The sequence below is a fragment of the Brachycentrus maculatus genome, unplaced genomic scaffold, assembly GCF_059751285.1.
Source record: "Brachycentrus maculatus isolate JH-2025_06_01 unplaced genomic scaffold, ASM5975128v1 h1tg000017l, whole genome shotgun sequence".
NCBI lineage: Eukaryota > Metazoa > Arthropoda > Insecta > Trichoptera > Brachycentridae > Brachycentrus > Brachycentrus maculatus.
The window spans coordinates 1,885,958-1,911,125 of record NW_028280771.1 but is presented as its reverse complement, the minus strand read 5'-3'; the positions used below and the strand labels follow the sequence as shown (position 1 = coordinate 1,911,125).

Here is a 25,168-nt window from a genome sequence, read left to right as displayed (position 1 = left end):
TGCTTTGAAATTTTGACACAATGTTTCATTTGAGTATGTGTTTTTATAAATGTATGATATCACAGGCTTTTTACCTGTGACACGTAGAAACCAGATTTTTTGAAAAACAGTTTTTTAACATAATAGCTGTTTTTTGTTATTCTAAAATCGTTTTCCCGGTCCCGGGTTCGATTCCCAGGGGGGGTCAATGATTTTTTCACTCTTATATTGATTCAATATTACCTTAGACTGGTACCGGAAGCGGAGGGCTGATCACCTTTTCTTTATGTGTTAACGATCAAGATAACACTGCGTTTTTATGATACAGTGCCCTATGCACCATTGGGTTGGGATAAAGGTTTGAAGGATAAGTTATTTTATATACCAGAATTACTCCATAAAATAAATATTTTAAAAATCATGATCTGATCACCTGACCATCACAGCTGATCACCTTTCCTTTATGTGTTAACGATCCAGATAACACTGCGTTTATATGATGCATTGCCCTATGCACCATTGGGGTGCGGATAAGGGTTTGAATGAATGAAAATCGTTTTAGAATCTTTAATAGATACATTTTTTTATTGACATTTAACTTTAATAATGGTTCACTTAACTATGTATTTTGATAGCAATAATTGCTTTATTATATGCTCTATCTAACAATATTATCAAAAATATATTGTTTATTTTTAGGCCATTATACTCGATGAGAATGGACCTGTGCAAGTGAGGAACATCAATGAAATAACATTAAACGATGAAGTGATTCCACCCCCCGTCATACAAAATGTAAGAATAAAGAAAAGATAAACTCTCTTATAAAATTTTGCCTGCCTCCTTAGTATAGAAGGATGGTTAGAGCGTTAAGCTACCATGCTAGACATCCCGGTTTGATTACCATTTGAGTAAAAAAAAACTTTTTCAGTGAAGACTAAACATTTGGCTACTGTGCTTAAAATTAATTATATTTCAGTCAAAAGTGATAATTTTTTTTAACCCTCCCTTCCCAGTATTGTGAACCTTATACATATTGCTTCTAATAACCATCAATATCTCTATAAATATAATAAATACAAGGCTAAGATCTTAGGTATTTCTCCATAACATATTTACACATTGATTTAAAAATATTAATAATAATCGGAATTTATCAGGTACATCGGAGGTATTTTGTGAATATCGGAAACAAATTCACATATAAACAGCGCGTGAAGAGTGTTCGGGAACCGCGACACTATATTCGCATCTCACTCTTGCATACTTGCCCTGTGCAAGCGTGAGGAGCTCAAAGCTCAATGTAGCTTTTGGGCTTCCGGCAAGAGTGGACCTATGCTTGTTCCGTGAGCGTTACCAGATGGGTTTTTTTTTAATGTTTTTACCATATAAATCTAAATAAGCATAATTTTTTAATTGATTGATAATTAAAATATGAATGGATTAAGGGGATTAGCTATGAATGTCCGTATTTTTTCGATTTAAAATCGCTAATTTTTTATTGTGTGGTGACTTATTATTTTTATTGGTGGTAAAGTTTGTTTAAAGGGCGATATGAGATTGTATCAATAGAATGATGACGGAATAGAATCAATAAATTTTTTGTATCATGTGACACTTACCTTTTTTTAAACTTATTAATTTTAACCACACTGTAGTCAACCTCTTGGAAAAAAACGGGTCAAAAAAGCCACCTTTTTTTTTCCTTCTATGTTTTTTTTATCATTTTTGAAATGTAATAAATAAATATAAAACATGAATAAACAATATAAGGAAAGAAAAAAAACAAAGGAAGAATGGATATATATAGACTGGTGGGTGATTGACCTGAGCTGGATTCGGGGAAAATAACTATAAAAAGTTTCATGTACAATGTGCCCGAACTGGATTTCTGGCATCACTGTCAGCAAAATACCTACCTGAATTGTATTCGGGCAAATCACAAAAGGGGTTAATGAAAAAAAAGACAAATATTTGTGTTCTATTTCTAGAAGTTCGATTCCCAGGAGGGTTAAGATCAATATGGGTGATTTTTCCACTCAAATTTGTTTTCTATTGTGAATTTTGCGCAGGATGGCTTCGGGGAGGAAGAAGATCCTGTTCTGCAGATGTTGGGTCTGCCTGAGTCCGTATTGCACAATGCTGACATGTCGACCTTGGATCAATCCACCATAGTGGTTCAGGCGGATGTCCACATGGACCATGATGGGCGGGCCTCCCTACATGTCCCGGGCAGAGGTATGTTTACAACCAACTAATACTATATTTAATAAATATCGTAGTCATACAGGAGAAAGTGACCAAGTGCATTTTTTTTTACAAAAACGTGATTTTAAACTATTTAATATCTTACTAGCTTGATATTGCCCTGAAAAAATCCCAAAGCATTTTAAACTTGGAAGTATAATATATTGACTTGTTAAAAATGACTAACTGCATTGATGTTTATTTTCTTACCAAGCAAAAGGGACATAAATTTTGCGTATTGTTAGTTAGTCACTTTCTCCTGTACGACTACGATTTATCAAATAATTTTGTAACCTTTCCCGCACTGATCATCCAAATATTACACGGGATTTGAAGCGGGGTACCAAAAGACCCTATTGTATTTGTATTGAAATCATAAATCGATTTAGTATTATTATCATTTCATATTAAAAGAGAATTTTCAAAAAATAAATCATAAAAAAACAAGATGTTTTTTTTTTTGACTAAATATTTCAACCATAAAATAAAATACTCTGTTTAAAAAAATATGGTTTTCAAAATGAAATTTTTACTTTTTGCAAGTACGTTTTTTTAGATTTAAGTTTTGTACTGACTTTTCTTGGTGGAACTGCATTTTATAGAATTAAATAACAACCATGTAGTTTTTTTTCCATCAACTTTAACATTCTAATAACTTTTAAGAAATGTCTGAGATAATACTATTTATCATTAGAACCCTAACTGTCCATCAATCCTCCTCTCTTAGTTTTTCCCTCTACCTCAAACTCCCTTTTTCCTTTGCCTTCCTTATTATCATCTTTTGTAATTTATGTTTTTTTTATATGTTAATTTGTAACTTATGTTTTTTTTAAATGTTCAAGTACTACCTAACCTACCCTCTAATTGCAAACAGCTATATATGATATCAAACATTTTGATCAATATCACTAGTCTGTTTTTCGTTGGTTGGAAGATATTGCTTTTTAGCAATAAGCCCGCCAATGTACTTATTTATTTTCTGTACTATGAAGTTTAAATAAATAAATAAACTTTATTTGAGCAGCAACCGGGTTTCGTCGTAACCGACATCATTAGACCCAGTCCGATGATGTCGGATACGAAGGAACCAGGTTGCTGGTCAAATAAGATTCATGTGGCAAAAACTACATTGTTGTTATTTTATTATTATTTTTTTAATTACATGCAATAAAAGGTAGAGCTCAAGTCATACCGGGTGCCCCCTATGCGATGGATGAGACCACTGCTCAAAATTTCGGTAATTCTTTATATTATCTTATGTATGGAAGTGAAGCATGGAGTTAGCAAAAGTAGATTAGATGCAGTCAAAAAGAAATCAACTTTTCTTTTTTTTGGGTTTGAAAATGTTTTTTAGTATGGTGAGATGCCTGAATATATGAAAAATGAAAAGAGTCTAAATGAATTTTAAAATTTATATTTTGTATACTGTAAAAAGATTTTAGACCTCACTTTGAGTCGTAGATACGTTCCAAAAGATTCTCCGAAATTTAAACAAAATTTAAATTTACAGAACGGGAAATTACCTTTTAAAATGTGATTCTCTGATTTATAATTTAAAAAAAAACAATGCAATTTGAAAAAACAACAACGTACAGCGAAAATGAGTCTTAATTCAGTAACGACGCAAAGCGAGGTCTAAGTGTATATGATGAAAATAAGAGTAAAGTTTGTTTTAAATGTAATATAACCTATTATTTTATTTTTTTTGACATCTCGTCAAAGATGAAGAAGAATGTGTTAATGCCCAGACTTCCATATTCTCCTTGTTAAAAAATAATATGAAAATAACTCCTGTAATTGGAGATAATCCTGATCTTGTGAACAAGTATTTGGACACAATCAAAATGTCATAATATAACCTAACTAAAGAAATAAAAAAAAATTAAAAATATTCAACAATGTATCTGTGGAATGTAATTGACAGTCCATCAGCTTTGGTTCTTCGAGAGTGAAACCTTAAGTGTGTCTTACATTAAATGGAAAAGACTTATTTAAATAAAGATGATTTTTTTAAAAGATGGTTATTGTTTTATGATTTATAGTTTTAATATACTGCATTTTTCACAGATATTCCTTTGGAACCAGAAAACATAACATCTAAATATATGGATCCACCGATGTAAGTATAAAGACTAAATGTACCATTGTTTGCACATACAAATGTTGATTTATTACTGTGCTAATTATTTTGTCCGCCTCTGTAGTGTAATGGTCAGCACACTGGGCTACCGTACTGGAGGTCCCGGGTTCGATTCGTAGGGGGGGTGAAATGAATATAAGTGATTTTTTCACTCTAGTGTTTATTCAATACTACCCTGGACTGGTACCTGAAGCTGAGGGCTGATCACCTTTCCTTCATGTGTAAACGATCAAGATAACACTGTGTTTATATGATGTAGTGCCCTATGCACCATTGGGGTGCGGATAAGGGTTTGAAGAAGAAGAAGAATAATTATTTTGTGTCCTCTGTAAATGGTAGAAATAAAAATTTATAAAGATACATAGTAAAACCTCGTTTAACGCCACCCCTATTTACGTTATAACGCTGTTTTAATAGTGCAGTTCAGTGATTCACTGAGGAACTGAAAAATGCAATTTTTTATTGACTCCAAAACAGTTTTTACCGTTTCGTTCATCTGTAAGGTGTGTGCATTCCCAATAAGTTTATATATCGCTGGTTCACAAAAGTCTTTATTCCAAAAATGGTATTTAAATCGTCAGCATTTTTATATTCGAAAGACACCCATGATTCTAGAGTTAGAAATGGACACTTCTAACTCTAGAATCATGGTTGTCTTTTTCGAATATAAAAATGTTGACGATTTACATACCATTTTTAGTTAATGTTTTACTTAGTAAATACCACTATTTCTTAAAATCTACTGTGACACGTGTTTCGATGCATTCCGCATAAAATGATGCGGAATGCATCGAAACACGTGTCCCAGTAGATTTTAAGAAATAGTGATATTTACTAAGTAAAACAATAATTAAAAATGGATAGATTTTACCACAAAGTGACTGCCGAATCAATTAATGAGATTTACATACCATTTTTGGAATAAAGAGTTAAATCTTTTTTCCCGTTGTGGCCCTTAGGCATTTGACCAGCAATATGTACTTTAATTCTCTACTCTAAAATTCTGTTGTACTGATTGAGAATGTTTATTTTTAGACTAGAGAGTAAAATAAAACGCATGTTTTCTTTTTTACAGGGAACAAATCCCAATGGATATAACTCCAGCGAGAGATCCTTACAATACTGAATTGCCTGTAAGTATATTTGCTTTTTTTCAACACCCTTTATTTTAAATATGCTGATAAAAGAGATAAGTATAACTTTAAAGCAATCTCTCAATATTTATTTTTACTTTGCTTTCCACGTCATTTGGAATTATTTACTTGATAAAAGAATTTCATTGTTTTTCAATTCATGTAGCAATATTTTTTTATTTTAAAATTTATTTAGTAATAAGTTTTACTTAGTAAATACCACTATGAAATAGTGGTACTTAAAGTCATGGTTCTAAGTAAAACTGAAATTAAAAATGTATAGATTTTACCACAAGGTGACTGCCTAATTAATTAATAAAATAATAAATCCCTTACCGCACCCCAATGGTGCATAGGGCACTGCTTCATCATATAAACGCAGTGTTATCTCGATCGATTACACATGAAGGAAAGGTGATCAGCCCTCCACTTCAGGTACCAGTCCAGTGTAATATTGAATAAATATTAATAGATTTATATTATCCACTGACACTTCGTGATGGAATTGCATTTTTAATTTATTATTAGATTAAAACCAATATTTTTAACTTTTCCACTTTTTTATTTGACCAGCGACCGGGTTTCGTCGTTACCGACATCATCAGACTGGTCTGATGATGTCGGTAACGACGAAACCCGGTCGCTGGTCAAATAAAAAAGTGGAAAAGCTAAAAATATTGGTTTTAATCTAATAATAAATTAAGAATAAATATTAGAGTGAAAAAATCACTTATATTTATTAAACCCCCCTGGGAATCGAACCCGGGACCTCCAGAACGGTAGCCGAGCATGCTGACCATTACACTCCGGAGGCGGACATTCAACAGACTGCCTAATTAATTAATGAAAATAAATGTCTTATTGTGCTTATTTATGCAGTTCAACTTGTTTGTATTACTTTATGTTTCTTAATGTATTCTTTTATGTTTATGTTTATATTGTATTGTTTGTAATTAGTGGTGTGTTTAAACTGCTACTTAGCGATATCGCTATTACCGACATCACCATGTCAAGACAATAGGATACGCTACCTATTACCTGATACTAGTTCGCTAACCAGACTGCTTCATGCTCCTCGTACCTCGTACTATGCGCCTCCGTGGTACACTAAATTATTTAATATAGGAATATCTGTGATACTTCGTATCTCTGCGTATTTCCGAACCCGGTGAGTTGATATTCAACATACCATGACTGACATCGACATGTATGTCTCTTTTCATAATTCGTATCTAATAATCCAATAGACTAAGAAAGAGATAGCTTTACAATATACAATGCAAAACGACTGACCGGCAAGTCATTGATAAGCTAAAATTAGTTTTATGTTTTATGAGTGACACAATGTTATCGCTGGTTATATTCGTTTGAAACAGATTTGTGAGATTAGACTAGTGGCTAGTGGCTAGTATATTGTACGTATTACAGCTCCATACAAGTATCATGATATAATGATCTCTTGATGTATCAAAGTATTTGTACCTGTGACTGATATACTAAGAACACCTCTATTTGTAATTCCTATATTTATATTTTTAATATCTCTTAAGGTATTCATAAAAAGTATTACAATAAGTAGTAAACAAATTAATAATATATAAAAAAAATATCTATACTCATAATAGCTAGTGTACGTTGCCATTGCTAATAAGTACGATGACTCAGAGCAGGCCTGGCCAACCCAAATTGCACTCCGGGCCGCATCGATGACCTAAAATTTTCCCAAGGGCCGCATTCAGACAGTAATAATTTAAAAAATAGTACAAAGAATTTCATACTTATTGATTTTTTTGTAAGTATTATACATAATTTGAATGCAGAGGTAATCAGAAAGTACAATCAGGGTAATTGTTAAAAAAAAAACATTACTACAAGCAGATGTGAGAAGAAAACACACATTGAACCAACACAAAATGTATCCGTATTGTAATAAACATTTTTATCAATTTTAACAATCAAAATTAGTATTCTCAATATTATTAATATTTAAAGCATTTACTTTGTGGTTAGTCATTTTTACTTATTTATTTTTTTACAAAAATGTTAATAAAATCAGTATATAACCACTCACCGAGATTTTTACGTCTACCGGTTTCGAGACGTACCCGTCTCTTCGTCAGGACAATCACTAACACAGCATGCAAATAATACTACCCTTCACCACCATAGCACCAAAAACTACACAAAATGTCTTTGAGTGTGTAGATGTAAAAATCTCGGTGAGTGGTTATATACTAATTTTATTAACATTTTTGTAAAAAAATAAATAAGTCAAAATTAGTAATTAGGAGACATAAAACAAACAATATTACCAATTTTATTTTAGATAAAACCATTTTACCAATGGCCACAATGGTATGAGATTCGAGTTTCTTTTCACCAGAATATATGCATTTCATGTAATTACAGAATCTTGATTAGTTTTAATAACTTAAATATGATTTAAAATATATTCTCTCAAGGACCCTGTATTAAAAAGATATGTATTCGTCATACATGACCGCAGGCCGCACGTAAAGACGCTGCGGGTCACATGCGGCCCGCGGGCCGTTGGTTGGCCAACCTTGACTTAGAGAATAAAGTCTATGGACAGCACGAAAATGATTTGGTTTTGATTAATTAGCAGATACAATTGGAGGAAATTCCAAAGGATAAACTAAAGGGAAAGAGGAAGAAAAACAAAAGGAAGAATATTATACCCTTCGAGGATGAATTTGTGAGATTATCCAATAGTTACATGATCTCGCGTATAAAAAACCCTCTTGTCGATCTTCGTTGCAAGGTTAGTATCATTAACTTTAATTCCTTGACTATAGGGACCAACATCAAAATCATTAGAAATAAAAATCCATAAGGAAAATTAAAGTTATTTGCATAGTTAAAACAATTACTTATACATCTCAATATAGATAAAGAAGAATATGGATGTCTGGGCATTTACAAGCCGTATTACCATCATAGGGCTTACGACCGTCATGTAAAAAATAACTCCTGAGCAGAGATAATCCAGATTTGTGATTAAGTATTTGGACACACTCGAAATGTTGTAAATTACTTATTAGTTTGAAGTTCCCACAATTTTTATACATAGAAATATTACAACTAAAATAACAAAGACTGCCTTTACCTTTTCTTAATAATTAATATTGTAAGTTAAAAAATAAACTTTTTCTTCTAATAATAAATAAATATTTTATTGTTTATTATTGAAATGCTTTATTTTTTTTATTTTTATATTTTTTTTATTTTTTTTATTTAATATACTTTACAATTGAGGGGTCTAGTTTCAAGCCCAGTTACAGTACTTAATAAAAAAATAGAATTTATGAATGAAAGTTTGAAAAAAAATTACAGTACCTTTAAATTTTTTTTGGAATACATTTAAAGTAATAATTAAAATGTAACTTTGTTTTAAAATCACTATAAATATTTTAATATGTATTACTTAATTATAATTTCTACCGGTTTCGAAGCTAACCGCTTCTTTTTCAACTGATTAATACAAAACACTATCTACTTAACAAAATTAAAAATATTTTGGCAGATCTCAAGTGGCTTTGTTTTTTTTGTGTTGATTGGCAGTTACAGCCAAAAGGGATCAAGGATGTTGAGTGATTGGAAACATATTTAGTAACGGACTTTTAGAAAATTTTTATACTTGTGTATTTATTAGTTGTAAATTTTTATTAATTCCTTTTTTAATTTCTAATAATTCTAAGTAGTCTTATTTAAGTACTCTGTTGTTTGTGTGTAATATATTTACTCCTTTATTTTTATCAGATGTGTAATTATTTTCTATTAGGTGATTGGCAAATTCTGAAAAATTATTATTATTTAGACACTTAAAGTTCTTTTCCCATATATCAGTCATATCCTTCACCTTGTGCGTTTTCACTGACGTCATCTATATCACATAAAAAATATTCACATCTAGATCCAATAACACTGGCCAACAATTTACAACTTTTATTTTGTAACTGGCATGAAAATACCTGATCATTATGCACTTTGCATAGCTGAATTAAAAAAACGAAAGCAAAAAAAATGTAGCACGTCAGATTTTTTAGTTATGGATATTTTAAATTCTGATATTGACTAAATTTTATCTCATTATTTATGTATAAATATATATAAACATATGCTATCGTATTCAATATAAATAAGTCAATATATTTCCACTGTAACTCCATAATAATCAATACTTTTTTTTGAATCCCTTAGACCTTAGACTAAAGCATGTCTAGATACCAACCACTATTACGGTTTCAACGTATGGGGTCCATTCTAACAATAATATGACTGTAACATCAAAACTTGACGTGATACAAGCTTGTCACCATATAGACTGAATAAGAACGATTAACTTAGTCCAAATCAGTCATCAAAATTTCAGTTAGAAAATCATTGCTGGCCAGTGTATGAAAATAATAATTTAAAAAAAATGTCTCACATTTTTTTTAAAATAATTTTTAGACGGCTTTAGAGGACGGCATCATTTGTAATAAAACAATCCTAGCGACCCAAAGGCTATCAGGGTTGAAAGAAACGAGGAATATGTCTGTAAAATTGAAGGCAATCTACATGCAGAGACTCAATACATTACCGGAACCTTCCACGCGGATAATAGCTGCTTCTCCTACGCGGAATCTGGAGCGCCAGGAGGTAAGACACTTTATGAAGTTCCTTCCATAATCATATTTTTATTGTTATTATTATTACTTTTTTTCAAAGGAATAACCCGAAAAGCCTCTACTTTTTAGAAGCTTGTCTGTAGGTAGGATAGTAAGGATAGGGAACTCCCCAGTATGCAGATTTTGTATGGAGGATAACGAAACGCTAATCCACATTCTTTACAATTGTGACGCAACTCACTCACAAACGAAGTCACAGCCTTGGAGGACCTTTACTGGACTCCGAGAAGGTGAAGCTCCTACCACCAAGACAGGTCGTGAGTTACATGACTCATGTAGGTCTTGGCAGTGAGCTGTAATACAGAGGGAAGTCACAATAGACCTAATATGGTCGCAGTGACATAAGGGATGCAAGATCCCTTGACCCCAAAAAAAAGGACAGGGAAGGTAAATGTGAAAAATCACAAACACCTAGACCAATTGAAAATAAATCTTTTTCGAATTCATTTTGCAATTGGCGGGAATCGAACCCGCGACGCCAGTTTCGCACTCGAGCGTCTACCCAACTGCAGAAAAGCAATGACAAGGGGTATACTAACTCGCCCTAATCTGAGAATCACATATTTTTAACTTTTTTTATTTCTTCAGTTAGCTTATATTACATTTAATATTAACTATTATTTACACTTAATTTCTTCTTCACTTCAAACCCTTATCCGCACCCCAATGGTGCATAGGGCACTGCATCATAAAAACGCAGTGTTATCTTGATCGTTAATTGAAAGAATAAAGAAAAAACAATAAAATCACATTTATTTCCCACTCTTTTTATTATTTTAACCCCATATCCGGATGCAGAGGAATGGATATTAGTTTTTATTTACGCTGTAGTGAGAGGGAAATGATCCACTCAGATTTTTGATCCGCTCACATTTTTATTAACAACCAACTAGTTTTGGCAACAACCTGTTGCCCTCTTCAGGGTTTATTTTATGACATAGTTACAGTCATAAAACCCTGAAGAGGCCAACAAGTTGTTGCCGAAACTATTTGGTTGTTAGTAAAAATGTGAACGGATCAAAAAACAAAGTCTTTTTATTTTTTAAGATACAAATTAAAAACATTTTTCTAGGATGTAAGGGATGAAGAGCCAAATGAAATGACCATGCGAAATATCACCGCCGCGAATATATCAAGCACCAGCCAATCAGAAATGCCATCCACTACGCTCCAATTGGACATTGCAAACGGCAACCAAAACATGATGCTGCTGTCTCCGAATCAAAAGTCTCCAGTGCCCAGAGGGGTGAGTCCGAAAAAGAGGAAGAAGATGAGCATTTGCGAGGCATCCATCACGTCGCATCGAATGATGGAGGACATTCCTCAGTGCATCTCTTCCGCGCCTGAGGTTGTCTCGGAGCCTATGGATGTCTTGGATCACGGCAGTATGGTCAATGAGGGGATCGGAGAAGGAAGGCCCAGTGCTGAAATGGTTGCAGATGGCAGTCTGGATGAGGTGGGCTGGGGAAGCCTGGACAGGACCAAAGTCTCTCTGGGCACCGATTCTATCACAGAGTCTCAGAACCAGACTCAGAATTATTTAAAGTGAGTATTTTATATCCACAAATTCATACTCATTTTGTCCATATTATTTTGAGAAATAAAAAAGTTTTTTTTATCCGACTCACATTTTTATTATGTCCGCCTCCGTAGTGTAATGATCAGCACGCTTGGCTATCGTTCTGGAGGTCCCGGGTTCGATTCCCAGGAGGAGTCAAATAAATATAAGTAATTTTTTTCACTCTAATATTTATTCAATATTAACCTGGACTGGTACCTGAAGCGGAGGGCTGATCACCTTTCCTTCGTGTGTTATCGATCAAGATTACACACTGCGTTTATATAATACAGTGCCCTTTGCACCATTGGGGTGCGGGCAAGGGTTTAAAATGAAAATTTTATATTCACAAATTCATTTATCCATATTATTTTGAGAAATAAAAGTTTGTTTTTTGATCCACTTACATTAACAACCAACTAGTTTCAGCAACAACCTGTTGCCTTCTTCAGGGTTTATTTTATGACATAGTCACAGTCATAAAATAAACCCTGAAGAGGGCAACAGGTTGTTGCCGAAACTAGTTGGTTGTTAATAAAAATGTGAGTGGCGCAAAAAAACAAAGTCTTTTTATTTCTCAAAATAATATATCACTATGATTCACAAAGTTAATGCTTTCAACATTCAAATTATCATTTTGTCCAGTGCCGTAGTGTAATAGTTAGCGTGGCTACCAGATAGGTAGTTACTAACCAGTAACCAATATTTTCGACAGTGCAATTCGAAATCGAAACAAAACATGGAAACATTGATGAATATCTGTTTCAGAAAAGAATGGAACCCGGAACCGCTTTTGAAAAAGATTGTCTCGGCCGAGCGCCAGTCGGTCCGGCCCCTAACTATATACAAATTAATAAACAGAGAAAATGTCCCCCTTGAAGTTGTGACTACTAAAAGAGTTGCATCGAGAGCCTACTTGTCTCTTCTCTGTAAGTAGAATATGATCTTTCCTTACCTACTTACCTAATTATAACAATCTGGATTATCTCCAAAGATAATCCAGATTTTGTAAAAAAGTATTTGGACACACTCAAAATGTTGTAAATTAAATAAAATTGGTAATATTGTATGATTTATATGTCCTAATTAATCATTTTTATTGTTAAAATTTATAAAAATGTTTATGTGTGTTTTTTTCTCATATCTGGTTGTAGTATTTTTTTTCTCAATTATTCTGATTGTACTTTCTGATTACCTCTGCATTCAAATTATTTATATTACTTATAAAATGTCAAAAAGATGTCAAACAATAATATTAATTTTTGTACTCTCGGAAAGGTTAAAAAATAATGTTTTTTTATTATTGTTTGATACAGGTTTAAAACCGAAAAAATTAATAATGATAGAGAAGCGTAAGGACAGCATAGAGATTCAAAACATAACTTCTGGACATACGCGGGCATTCTGAAAACCTGATACTGCCAAAAATAAAAAATAAAAATACCAAAAAATTATCATTATTGACCAATTAGATTTGAGGTTTGTACTTATATTTCTTTGTGAAAATGCATTTATATAATAAAATAACTTTACTGGCGATGTGGGCCACGACCAAACCTGGTCACTGGTCTAATAAAATAAATATGGAAAAATGTAAATAGTTGTTGTTTCATTATATTATATTGTGAGGTGGGGACGACAACGAAGGCGATACTGGAATGAACATATAAACAGAATTTCAGAAGACAGACTTCCACGTGTCGCCCTTCAAGGTAACCCTGAAGAACGCAGACCCCCAGGCAGACCTCCGAAAAGATGGAGAGACAGCTGGGAGTCAACATCCCAAGAGCGACATGCGGAGGCACAAACAGATCCCTAGAATCTACAAAAAAGAAGAAGAAGAAGAAGAAGATATAAATAAACTTATAATATTGTCATCCACTATATAACCTTTATAATAAAAAAAATTGTAATTGCGAAAGTAATACAAAAATGAATTAAATCTATTTTTGTTAAGTGTACTTGTTTTAAAATATATCGCTCACTCCTTTCAAGAACGTCATAAATCAAAATTTGTCAATTTTCAGTTGTGCATGTTTTCGGAATGCCCAGAAAATATACTATATCCCAGCAAAAGAGGCATATTTTTAACTTAATATTTACCCGCTACAGGGCAGAAAGTGTTGTTTTCGCATTTTGAAGAAAAGGTATTGTTCAATTATTTTTTTAAATATATTAAATATTTTTCAAATGGAGAAAAAACATTCAGGTTTTACCTAAAAAGATCTGTTGCACAGTAAAAAGTTCAATAAGCGGTTTGATATTTATTTTTAATACATTGTGTTATAGTTTTTGACTTTAAAAACGTTCTCCTGAAAAATCAAGCTTTTTGATTTATGACGTTCTTGAAAGGAGTGATCGATATGTGAAATGTCACTCGATATATGAGAAAGTTTTTCACTTTTTTTATTGCTTGTTATTTGAGGTGCTCATAATGAGAGGTTCCACCGTATTTACATGGTAATTATTTTTATTAAAAAATAAAAGTATTTTAGTTTAAAATATAATTTTGAAATGTTAAAACATACTGCATTATTATTTTATTTTTTATCCGACACATTTTCTCAATTTACAAGCTACTACATCGGATACACGCATTTTTAATTTGATGGTTAAATACATGAAAAAAAGGTAATTGGGGAGTTTCCTCATGACTCAACAAACAAAACTGCAACGAGTACAGGTATGCAACCGTGCTGGAGGTACCGGGTTTGATTCTCGGGAAGATCAAATAAATTTAACCCTTACTGGTCCAATGTAGAATCTCATTCGACATTGATTTTTTGCTCTTAGGTCCCATGTCGGATGTTATTCCACATTTTTTTCATCATAATTATTATTTATTTAAATTCCATGCTTACATTTTTGTCACTCGTATCTATTACAGCAGTATGTGGAGCAGAGGACAAAAGTTTTTTTTTCCAATTGGAATGTAACTGTCTACCTAGATTTTTTTTTTAATTTTGGGGGACCGGAAAGGGTTAAGTGATCTTTTCACTCTGATATTTATTCAATATTACATGGTGCCTGAAGTGGAGGGCTGATCACCTTTCCGTCATTTGTTAACGATCAAGATAACACTGCGTTTATATGATGCAGTACCCTATGCACCATCGGTTGCGGATGAGGGTTTGAAGAAGAAATGTATGAGAGGTACGTGAAAGATATTACTGCTGCATACATCAAAGAAAGCAGAAAGAAAATGGAGAAGAAATTTTAGGTAGGAAAGGAAGAATAAAAGCAATAAGTACGGCATTCGAGTTTGCATACACATGTATGTGTAAGGACTCACACTAGCTTGTATCACATGGGCACTTCTAATGTGTATGAGTCTCCTTAGGACTTCGAAGAGTGTGCATCCGAAAAAAATATATAATACTACTACTACCATCACGCCGTTTCCCCGAAGGGGTAAGTTGAAAGGATGGAACGCCACACTCTTCTGTCCTGACATACACTCCTCGCCTCTTTCACATCCATACATCTAGTATGCCCTCCGATTACGCAGACTTTTGACACCTCCAGATTTTAGGTTCTGATTGATCTGATCGTGCCAAGTCTTTTTCAGTCGTCCTCGTTCTGTTTTGTCTCTCACATTCGCCACATATATTTTCTTAGTCATTCTCTCGTTACCCATTCGCTCCACATGTCCATACCACTGTAAAGAACTCTTCCTAATCTTTTCAATTATTCCTTGTTCAGCCTTACATTTCTTTCTTATATCTTCGTTTTTAATTCTGTCATACAATGATTTTCCACACATTCGTCTGAGGGAGCGCATTTCAAAATATAGAATACGCATTCAAAATATACCAAATAAAAGAGTTTTCATAGTTATACTGATTTTTATTGAAATATCAAAATTGACAATATAATTATTTATTGATTGGCGTTTAATTTGTAGAACTCCATTTTAATTTATGTATTAATTTTAAATCAAACACAGATTTTTTGAGTCTACTAAGTTGTATTTTATTAACAAAAAACACATAAAAAATTTATATTGTGACAATTGGTAATATTATTTTTAAGAATTTTTATATGTAGATGTAATTATTAGTTTATCAGTACATCATCTCTCTCTATGTAAACGCTTGCATGATGCGTTATTGATAAACTAATAATTACATCTACATTTAAAAATTCTTAAAAATAATATTACCAACAATTGTATTAAAATCTCTAAAATATGGCCATGTCAATAAATTCTTCCTTTCCCAGAAAACAAATATAAGGGTACATACCTACATCCCCCATTAGCTGCTGTTGTCTCCCATAAATTATTGCTGCATGTGTTTAAACTGTCACTTAGAATTGTATAGCTACATAAGGACCGTAGTCCATTTGATCTTCACATTCGTTTGATAATGCCCTAACAAGGCGAAACAATTGTCACAATATAAATTTTTTATGTATTTTTTGTTAATAAAATACAACTTAGTAGACTCAAAAAATCTGTGTTTGATTTAAAATTAATACATAAATTGACAATATAACATTGACTTTATTAATTAACAGTTATATAATATTAACTACAGAATATTGAGTATGTCCAAATATTTGTTCACAAATCTGGATTATTTCCAATTATAGGAGTTATTTTCTGATATCACAACATAGAAAAAACATCTCAACTTATATAAACCAGCCTATGACAGTTGTAAGCCCCGTAGATGCCCAGACTTATTCATCTTTGTTGAGATGTCAAAAAATGATATAAAATATTTATATACATAATATTAGTTAGTAAACTATATTGAAATCTCAAAAATGACAATACAACACTTATATTGAATATATTAATTAACAAGATTCTTCAACAGATTCTTAAGCAGTTTTTTTGATTGGCACTTTAATTTGGTCAGGCAAGACTATATTGTAATGTTTTTTTAGTATATGTTCAATGGCTGTAGTGAGGCTTTGCATTTTGGATGCTAAATCCTTTTCTCTTTCATTGCAGCAGCTGTCTTGTAATTTTATTTTGCACGATTTTCCTCGGGCAGCCTGAAAAGCAAAATAATCTTTTTATTTCAGGGGCCCAATATATTGCTCACTCCTTTCAAGAACGTCATAAATAAAAAATTGTCAATTTTTAGTTGTGCGTGTTTTCAGAATGCTCAGTAAATGTACTATATCCCAGCAAAAGAGCCATATTTTCAACTTAATATTTACCCGCTACAGGGCAGAAAGTGTTGTTTTTGCATTTTCAAGAAAAGATATTGTTTAATTATTTTTTTAAATATACTAAATATTTTTCTAATGGAGAAAAAACCTTCAGGTTTTACCTAAAAAGATTTGTTACACAGTAACAAGTTCCGTAAGTGGCTTGATATTTATTTTTAATACATTGTATTATATTTTTAAACTTTAAAAACTTTATCCTGAAAAATCAAGTTTTTTGATTTATGATGTTCTTGAAATGAGTGAGCGATATGATAAATCGCAACTTAAAACGAAGATATAAGAAAGGAATGTAAGGCTGAACAAGGAATAATTGAAATGATTAGGAAGAGTTTTTTACGGTGGTATGTACATGTGGAGCGAATGGATAATGAGAGAATGACTAAGAAAATATATGTGGCGAATGTGAGTGGAAAAATAGAATGAGGACGACCGAAAAAGACTTGGCACGATCAGATCAATCGGAACCTAATAAAATCTGGTTGTTATTATTTACAAAAATACTTTAATTTCATACTATTTCTGTTAGCCTAAGCGGCTCATTATTAGAAATAGGTATCAAATTGTAGTAGAGTGGGTTCGAACCCAGAAACTCTGTCTCAAGAGTCCGCGACACTAACCACGGGACCACCACCCGATACAATACGTTACGTTTTGTGCGTTTATTATATGCATTAATTCGGTATAATAAGTGAAACTTAATTATTATGTTGATCTAAACACTCAAGGATTTTCTCACCGTAAGGAAGGATTCATCTTGCATTAACTTGACAAAGAGATCAGTGCTCATTTTGGTAGCAGATGCAGCAGCTGCCATCGCAGTGGCCCTATCCATAGCATCTTCAGACTTTGCTAGACGCTTAATGATACATGCCAATTCCTTGGGAATATTACTCTTTGGATTATTGAGCAGTTTGAATAAGTTTTCAGGTACTGGGCAAGGGCAGTCAGTGACACTTTGTGATGAATAAAAGATAACCTTTTAAAAAATAAACATTGTGATTTCATTAGTAACATGCCGGTTTGTAAATATTTAGGTGTACTGAAAGGAAAAACTTTACATTTGAAATGCAAATAAAAACAGTTTTACACCATATATATATGTATATATATATGTATATATATATATATATATATATATATATATATAAATATATATATATATATATATATATATATATATATATATATATATATATATATATATATATATATATATATACATTATAGATACGTAGGTAAAAAAAACTTTAATAAACTTCCGGAAAACATTAACTCTATTAACATTAACATAAAAAATTATCAAACATTTAAAACTAAATTTTAAAAACATAAGACTCTTCCCTACCTTAAACTCCATACCAAGGAATATTTTTTATTTATTTTCAATTTAGTTTGTTTTGATTTACCTTGTTTAAAAAAAAAAAATGTAAAACGAACTCCCTCTCTAAACACAAGTATCTACTTTATTAGAGAGGTAGAAACGTTATATTTGAAATATTTTGTATATTTACTAACTATTTTGTATTACTTAAATACGCATTTTGTAAAAAAAATATGGTTTACAGTTGGAGAGGCAACAGACTGATTAATTCCATCGCTTTTTAGGACATTCCACAATTTTTAACATATATTTGAATAAATCGAAAGATAAGTTTACCTTTCCTGGATATTTCAGAGACACGGTCCTGTTGGCTGGACAACCCGCCGCCTTGAGTCCAATATATGTAGAGTAAGCTATTGCCGTCAAACAAAGAGTACCAAACTCATGCATAATCTGTTTTACTACTTTTGGACATCCTGAAGGAGCCACTGCTTCATTGATAATCTAAAAAAATGGATTGATAATGGTTTGTTATTATTGAGAACGATTCGATGAAATGGACCTCCATAAAAGAAGTTATAAAAAATAAATATAATAATAAAATCCTTATCCGCACCCTAATGGTACATAGGGCACTGTGTCATATAAACGCAGTGTTATCTTGAACGTTTATAATAATAATAATAATAAAACCCTTATCCGCACCCCAATGGTACATAGGGCACTGTGTCATATAAACGCAGTGTTATCTTGATCGTTTATAATAATAATAATAAAACCCTTATCCGTACCCCAATAGTGCATAGGGCACTGTGTCATATAAACGCAATGTTATCTTGATCATTTACACATGAAGGAAGGGTGATCAGCCCTCCGCTTAAGGTACCAGTCCAGGTTATATTGAATAAATATTACAGTGAAAAAATCACTTATATTTATTTTACCCCTCTTGGGAATCGAACCCGGGACCTCCAGAACGGTAGCCGAGCGTGCTGACTATTACACTATGGAGGACAATAAAAAACAAAAAACAATCAAACAAAATATAAATATTATTGAAAATCAATTGAATTTAAGATAAGTCCGCATTTTTAATATTTTTCTTATTCCTATTCCCAGAAATAATAGTAATAAAAATGCCACGCTCCCATCCCCTCACCCCAAACCTGACTTGATTTAAAAACAAAAAATAATACCCTTTATCCGCACCCGACGGTGCATAGGGCACTTCACCATATTTTTTTTTTAAATTAAACCATATCCGCTCCCTAGGTGGAGCATATGGAGTCCACAAACTGTCTCCAGGCTTTTCTGTCGGCTGCCAGCTCCCTCACCATATAAATGCAGTGTTATCTTGATCGTTAACACACGAAGGAAAGGTGATCAGCCCTCCGCTTCAGGTACCAGTCCAGGGTAATATTGAATAAATAAAAAATATTAGAGTGAAAAAATCACTTATAGTTATTTGACCCCCCCTGGGAATCGAACCCGGGACCCTGAAGAGGGCAACAGGTTGTTGCCGAAACTAGTTGGTCTTTAATAAAAAAGTGAGTGGAACAAAAAACAAACTTATTTTATTTCTCCAAATAGAATATCCGCCTCCGTAGTGTAATGGTCAGCACGCTAGGCTGCCATGCTGGAGGTTCCGGGTTCGATTCCCAAGAGCGTCTTAATAAATTTTAGTGATTTTTCAGTCTAATATTGATTTAATATGACCCTGGACTGGTACCTGAAGCGGAAGCCTGATCATCTTTTCTTCCTGTATTTAACGATCAAGATAACACTGCTTCTATATAATGCAGTGCTCTATGCACCATTGCGTGCGGATAAGGGTTTTTTATATTTTTTTGTAAATAATATATTACAATGATCCACAAAGTTAATGCTTTAAATATTCAAAATATGAAACGAAATGTTTTGATATTTTATTCTCAGGTCCATTTGGATCCATGGTACAAGTCGCATATGTTCAAATATCGAATCCAGTTGAGGGATAGCTACATTTCATTTTGTGAAATTTGCATTTTCAAAAATATATATATTTTTTTAATATCGCTCACTCCTTTCAAGAACGTCATAAATCAAAAAACTCGATTTTTCAGTAGAACGTTTTTAAAGTTTAAAAATAAAATACAATGTATTAAAAATAAATATCAAGACACTTATTGAACTTTTTACTGTGCAACAGATGTTTTCAGGTAAAACCTGAAGGTTTTTTCTCCATTTGAAAAATATTAAGCATATTTAAAAAAAATAATCAAACAATACCTTTTCTTCAAAATGCAAAACTACACTTTTTGCCCTGTAGCGGGTAAATATTATGTTAAAAATATGCCTCTTTTGCTGGGACGTGGTACATTTTATGGGCATTCCGAAAACATGCACAACTGAAAATTGACGATTTTTGATTTATGACGTTCTTGAAAGGAGTGAGCGATATGTGAAATTATATAAAGCACTTACAATCAGAATCAAAAAGTGTTCACATATTTAAAATTAAGATTCAACAGAATGGGAACAAATGCCTTACCTTTTGAAAAATGCAAGTCGGATGAATACTTGAAGGAACTTGGAATTTTTGGTCTATGGACCACAGTGACTGTGACATGAGCATTGCAAATAGTTGTTCATCTGGCGTATGCATAAGTTTGGTTATGGTTGACTTAAACTCCTTCTGTAAGGGAGATAGTACATCTGGAAGACTCCACAAATTTGTGATGCACATTCTGAAAAAAGCAGGATCAACATATATAAGTCATATAAAAAAGTGTTATCATATATCGCTCACTCCTTTCAAGAACGTCATAAATAAGAAATCATCAATTTTCAGTTGTGCATGTTTTCGGAATGCCCAGAAAATGTACTATATCCCATCAGAAGCGGCATATTTTTTACTTAATATTTACCCGCTACAGGGCAGAAAATGTTGTTTTTGTATTTTGAAGAAAATGTATTGTTTAGTTATGTTTTAAATAAACCACATTTTATACTTGTTATATTTTTAAATTTTAAAAACGTTCTCCTGAAAAATCAAGTTTTTTGATTTATGACGTTCTTGAAAGGAGTGAGCGATATATCGCTCACTCCTTTTAAGAACGTCATAAATAAAAAAAACTTGATTTTTCAGGAGTTTACAAATATTATACAATGTATTAAAAATAAATATAAAGCCACTTATTGAACTTTTTGCTGTGCAACAAATCTTTTTAGCTAAAACCTGAAGGTTTTTTCTCAATTTGAAAAATATTTAGTATATTTAAAAAAATAATTAAATAATACCTTTTCTTCAAAATGCAAAAACAACACTTTCTGCCCTGTAGCGGGTAAATATTAAGTTAAAAATATGGTTCTTTTGCTGGGATATAGTACATTTTTCGGGCATTCCGAAAACATGCACGATTTTTGATTTATGACGTTCTTGAAAGGAGTGAGCGATATATAATGGTGAATGTTACACAGTTTAATCTGCCTCCGTGGTGTCATTACACCATTCTACATTGCTGGAGGTCCCTGGTTCAATTCCCAGGAAAGGGGGGAGGTGAAAATAAATATTAGTGATTTTTAACTGGTCCCTGAAGCGCATGAGTGCCTCGCCTTCATGTAAGTAACAATCAAGAAAACAGTGCCCTTCTAACCATTATCTGCACTAACCTAACCTACTATGAATAGATATAATAAATATATATATATATATATATATATATATATATATATATATATATATATATATATATATATATATATATATATATATATATATATATATATAAATATTATAGTCAAAAGAAATAGGTACCTACATTTATAGTAGTTGGGTAGAAAAATGCAAGCGCTCAAAATATAATTTATTGCTTTATAGGTACCCGAGAATATTTGTGGTTTCGGATAATGATAGAGGATCCACTCATGGCGCCCCTCTTTACTTTCTAGGGCGCACACTTTGGGAACCCTTGGGTTAGAAGATGTTACAAAGTGTGAAAAGTGATATTTTAAATCAGCCAATAACAAGACTTTTTAGAAATCCAGAACTTCTGAACAAAAATTTGGACACACTGACAACATTGAAAATACAATGTTTACATGGTAGAGTGTAAAAAAAGTACACTTAAATAAAATATAAAAATATGCTAGATAGGCTTCCTTGTATAAAATCAATTTGGCATAACAAATAACAAAATTCGTCATTGCATGTTAACCTTATTCAAAAAATACTTTAAAAAAATTAAATGTAAAAAAATTATTTAGTAAGGGATTTAGAAAATTCCAAATTATTGTTACGCATTATTAAACGAATGTTTATTTTTTTCTCTTTCTTTTTGCACTGTGCTATTTTGAAATTATGTAAAAAAGGAGTTCAGTTATTATTAAAACACACAAATCACGGGTAAAACATTCATAGAACCACAAGATCAAAAACACAGAAACACAAAAAGCCACATTTGGTCAAATTGATTAAAATAACTGCGCAATATTAAACATGTTTTGTAAAATGTGCCTGAAAAAAACTAGTGAGGACACGTGTATGGAAAGTATGTAAAGTTGGATATTATTCCCTGATTATAAAAGTTTGCCTCTAAAGTGTAGTGGTTACCGCGATTGGCTGACATGCTGGAGGTCTGAAGTTCGATTCCCAGAGTGGTCAATATAAATATGTATTATATAATATATTTTTTCATATTAATATTTATTTTAAGCTACCCTGGACTGGTACTTGAAGCATTAAACTGATCATTTTGCCTTCATATAATTAACAATCAACTCGACATTGTTTCAATTTGATAAAGTGCCCTATGCACCATTGGGTTTGGATTCCCGGGTTTGACTCCCAAGGGGGGTAAAATAAATATAAGTGATTTTTTCACTGTAATATTTATTCAATATTACCATGGACTGGTACCTGAAGCGGAGGGCTGAACCCTTCCTTCATGTGTAAAATGATCAAGATAACACTGCGTTTATATGACACAGTGCCCTATGCACCATTGGGGTGCGGATAAGGGTTTTATTATTATTATTATGCACCATTGGGTTTGGATAAGGGTACGAAGAAGAAGAAGTTAATGATTGTATTTCAATCGTTCTGCTTATTAGGTTGTAAAATTTTGTGTAACATAAATGATGTATGGATGTTGATATTGGATAGCACTATTTTCTTTTCTTATTTTAACCCTTATCCGTACGCAATGGTACAAAGGGCACTGCATCCTATTAATGCAGTGTTATTTTGATTGTAACTTATATGAAAGGAAGGTGATGTCTTCTGCGATTCTGGTATCAGTCCAGGATAAAATATTAAATATAAGAGTGAAAAATCACCCATATTTATTTTCACCCCTACTGAAAATCAATTCATGGCCTCTACATAGTCCCGAGGTACAGTAGCTAAGCATGCTCTCCAACAAATTTTTTTTTTTCAATATTCAAAGTCCCAAAAGTATAAACCATTTTCAAAAAAAGAGTAATTCTCCAACTATTTAAGGGTGAAAAATACTTAAATCTAATGAAAAGTTCATCTTAGAGATACCAACATGACTTTACAGTACCAAAATGCAATACCAAACAATTCCAACAGAACTTTGAACCTTTATTGGGGAACCTTGGTTCCCAAATAATTAAAAAGTACTTGTACTTCAATAACCATCCTACAGATATAAAAAAATTTAAGACATGAAAATGCTTAAATAAATTAAATTAATTATATACATGTTAATCTAAGAAAGAAAAAAACCCACAAAATAATTATTTTAATAAAAATAAATTAAAATACCAACAAACACAAATAATAAATAATAAGTGTAAGTCCCTCTTCAAGCATAAGAGCTTAGTCTCTTCATTGGAGAGAACTGCATTATTAATTTTAAGATTGTAAAAGTAGAAAAAAACTTGGAAAAAAAAATTACACTACGGAAGCGGACAAATTACTTACTCTTTGCTGAAATTATTGCAAGGTGATTCAGGACATGTCGGGGTGCATTTTGGAGCCCCAATTGATTTAAAAACCTATAAAAATACAATCACTTATCACAAAGGAAAATTCAGATTCAATAATTATTTACATTATTTCTTGACATCTCAACATGGTTGAAGAAAAATATGGATGTCTGGGCATTTACAGGGGTTTCGACCATCTTAGGCTTGGTTACATGATCACTTTACACACAAGTAACATTCACCAATTCTACCCATGATTGACAACCACACTACTCAAATTTTCAAAAAACCTCAAACCTCAAACCTCTAGTCAAGTCAAATCAAATTCATAGCACAGGATGCAAAAAAATAATGTAGAAAATCACTAAGAAGTTAGGATTCCAATTAGGATTAGAGATAATCCAGATTTGGATAATTTGGACACACTCCAAATGTTGTACAGATATTGTATTTAGTTTTACATGCTGAAGGTTAGGGGGTGTCCCTTTCTTTGGCTCAAATACTAAATTACATATAATTTCACATACCAAAGCAAAACTCGCCAAAACCAAAAATCCTTTGCTTAACATTTTGAAGACTATCTAGAATCAAAAGTTCTTAGTTTATATATTGCAAAGAAAACCAGGCAAGATAAATATTATTCAGTTTTCTGTGTACTTTTTTAACAATTGTGCAAACTCATTTAATAAATTAACTTTTCAAAGCTTCTTAACATCGGTTAGGAGAAAAACATCATATTTTAAGTTACCTAGTTTTATAAAAGGACTTATCGACTACAATTTTTTGCTACAATTTCTTTTTGACTACAATTTTTTGAAACACTCTCGCCCTGTCACTCAATAGTCGGCTAATACTATCAATGTTCCATGTATCAAGATAATAAAATACGTAGAAAATAATAGAAAGACGTGAGTAATTAAAAAAAATAAAATATATTATTTAAAAAATCAATTCTTTAATATTATTTTTAAGATAAAAAACCAT

General features: G+C 32.1%; 3 protein-coding genes across 3 annotated transcripts; 2 read left to right on the top strand and 1 right to left on the bottom strand.

Moving 5' to 3' along the window:
• The first annotated feature begins 49 nt into the window (after window positions 1–49).
• LOC148313191 (uncharacterized) lies at window positions 50–2,237 on the top strand. Its single transcript, XM_088266946.1, has 3 exons — window positions 50–76; window positions 679–774; window positions 2,052–2,237. The coding sequence occupies exons 1-3, from the start codon at window positions 50–52 to the stop codon at window positions 2,235–2,237; spliced, it is 309 nt and encodes a 102-aa protein (XP_088123072.1).
• A 2,061-nt stretch (window positions 2,238–4,298) lies between these two features.
• LOC148313190 (uncharacterized) lies at window positions 4,299–13,997 on the top strand. The gene is made up of 7 exons (XM_088267042.1): window positions 4,299–4,345; window positions 5,442–5,499; window positions 8,123–8,281; window positions 9,973–10,161; window positions 11,263–11,735; window positions 12,517–12,677; window positions 13,065–13,997. Exons 1-7 carry the CDS (start codon window positions 4,332–4,334, stop codon window positions 13,154–13,156), a joined length of 1,146 nt encoding a protein of 381 aa, XP_088123168.1. The 5' UTR covers window positions 4,299–4,331; the 3' UTR covers window positions 13,157–13,997.
• A 2,487-nt stretch (window positions 13,998–16,484) lies between these two features.
• Window positions 16,485–24,901, bottom strand: LOC148313189 (uncharacterized). Its single transcript, XM_088266582.1, has 6 exons — window positions 24,712–24,901; window positions 24,180–24,253; window positions 20,784–20,979; window positions 18,590–18,757; window positions 17,669–17,908; window positions 16,485–16,752 (listed from the first exon to the last, which is right to left on the bottom strand). The coding sequence occupies exons 1-6, from the start codon at window positions 24,751–24,753 to the stop codon at window positions 16,576–16,578; spliced, it is 897 nt and encodes a 298-aa protein (XP_088122708.1). The 5' UTR covers window positions 24,754–24,901; the 3' UTR covers window positions 16,485–16,575.
• Window positions 24,902–25,168: the final 267 nt, after the last annotated feature.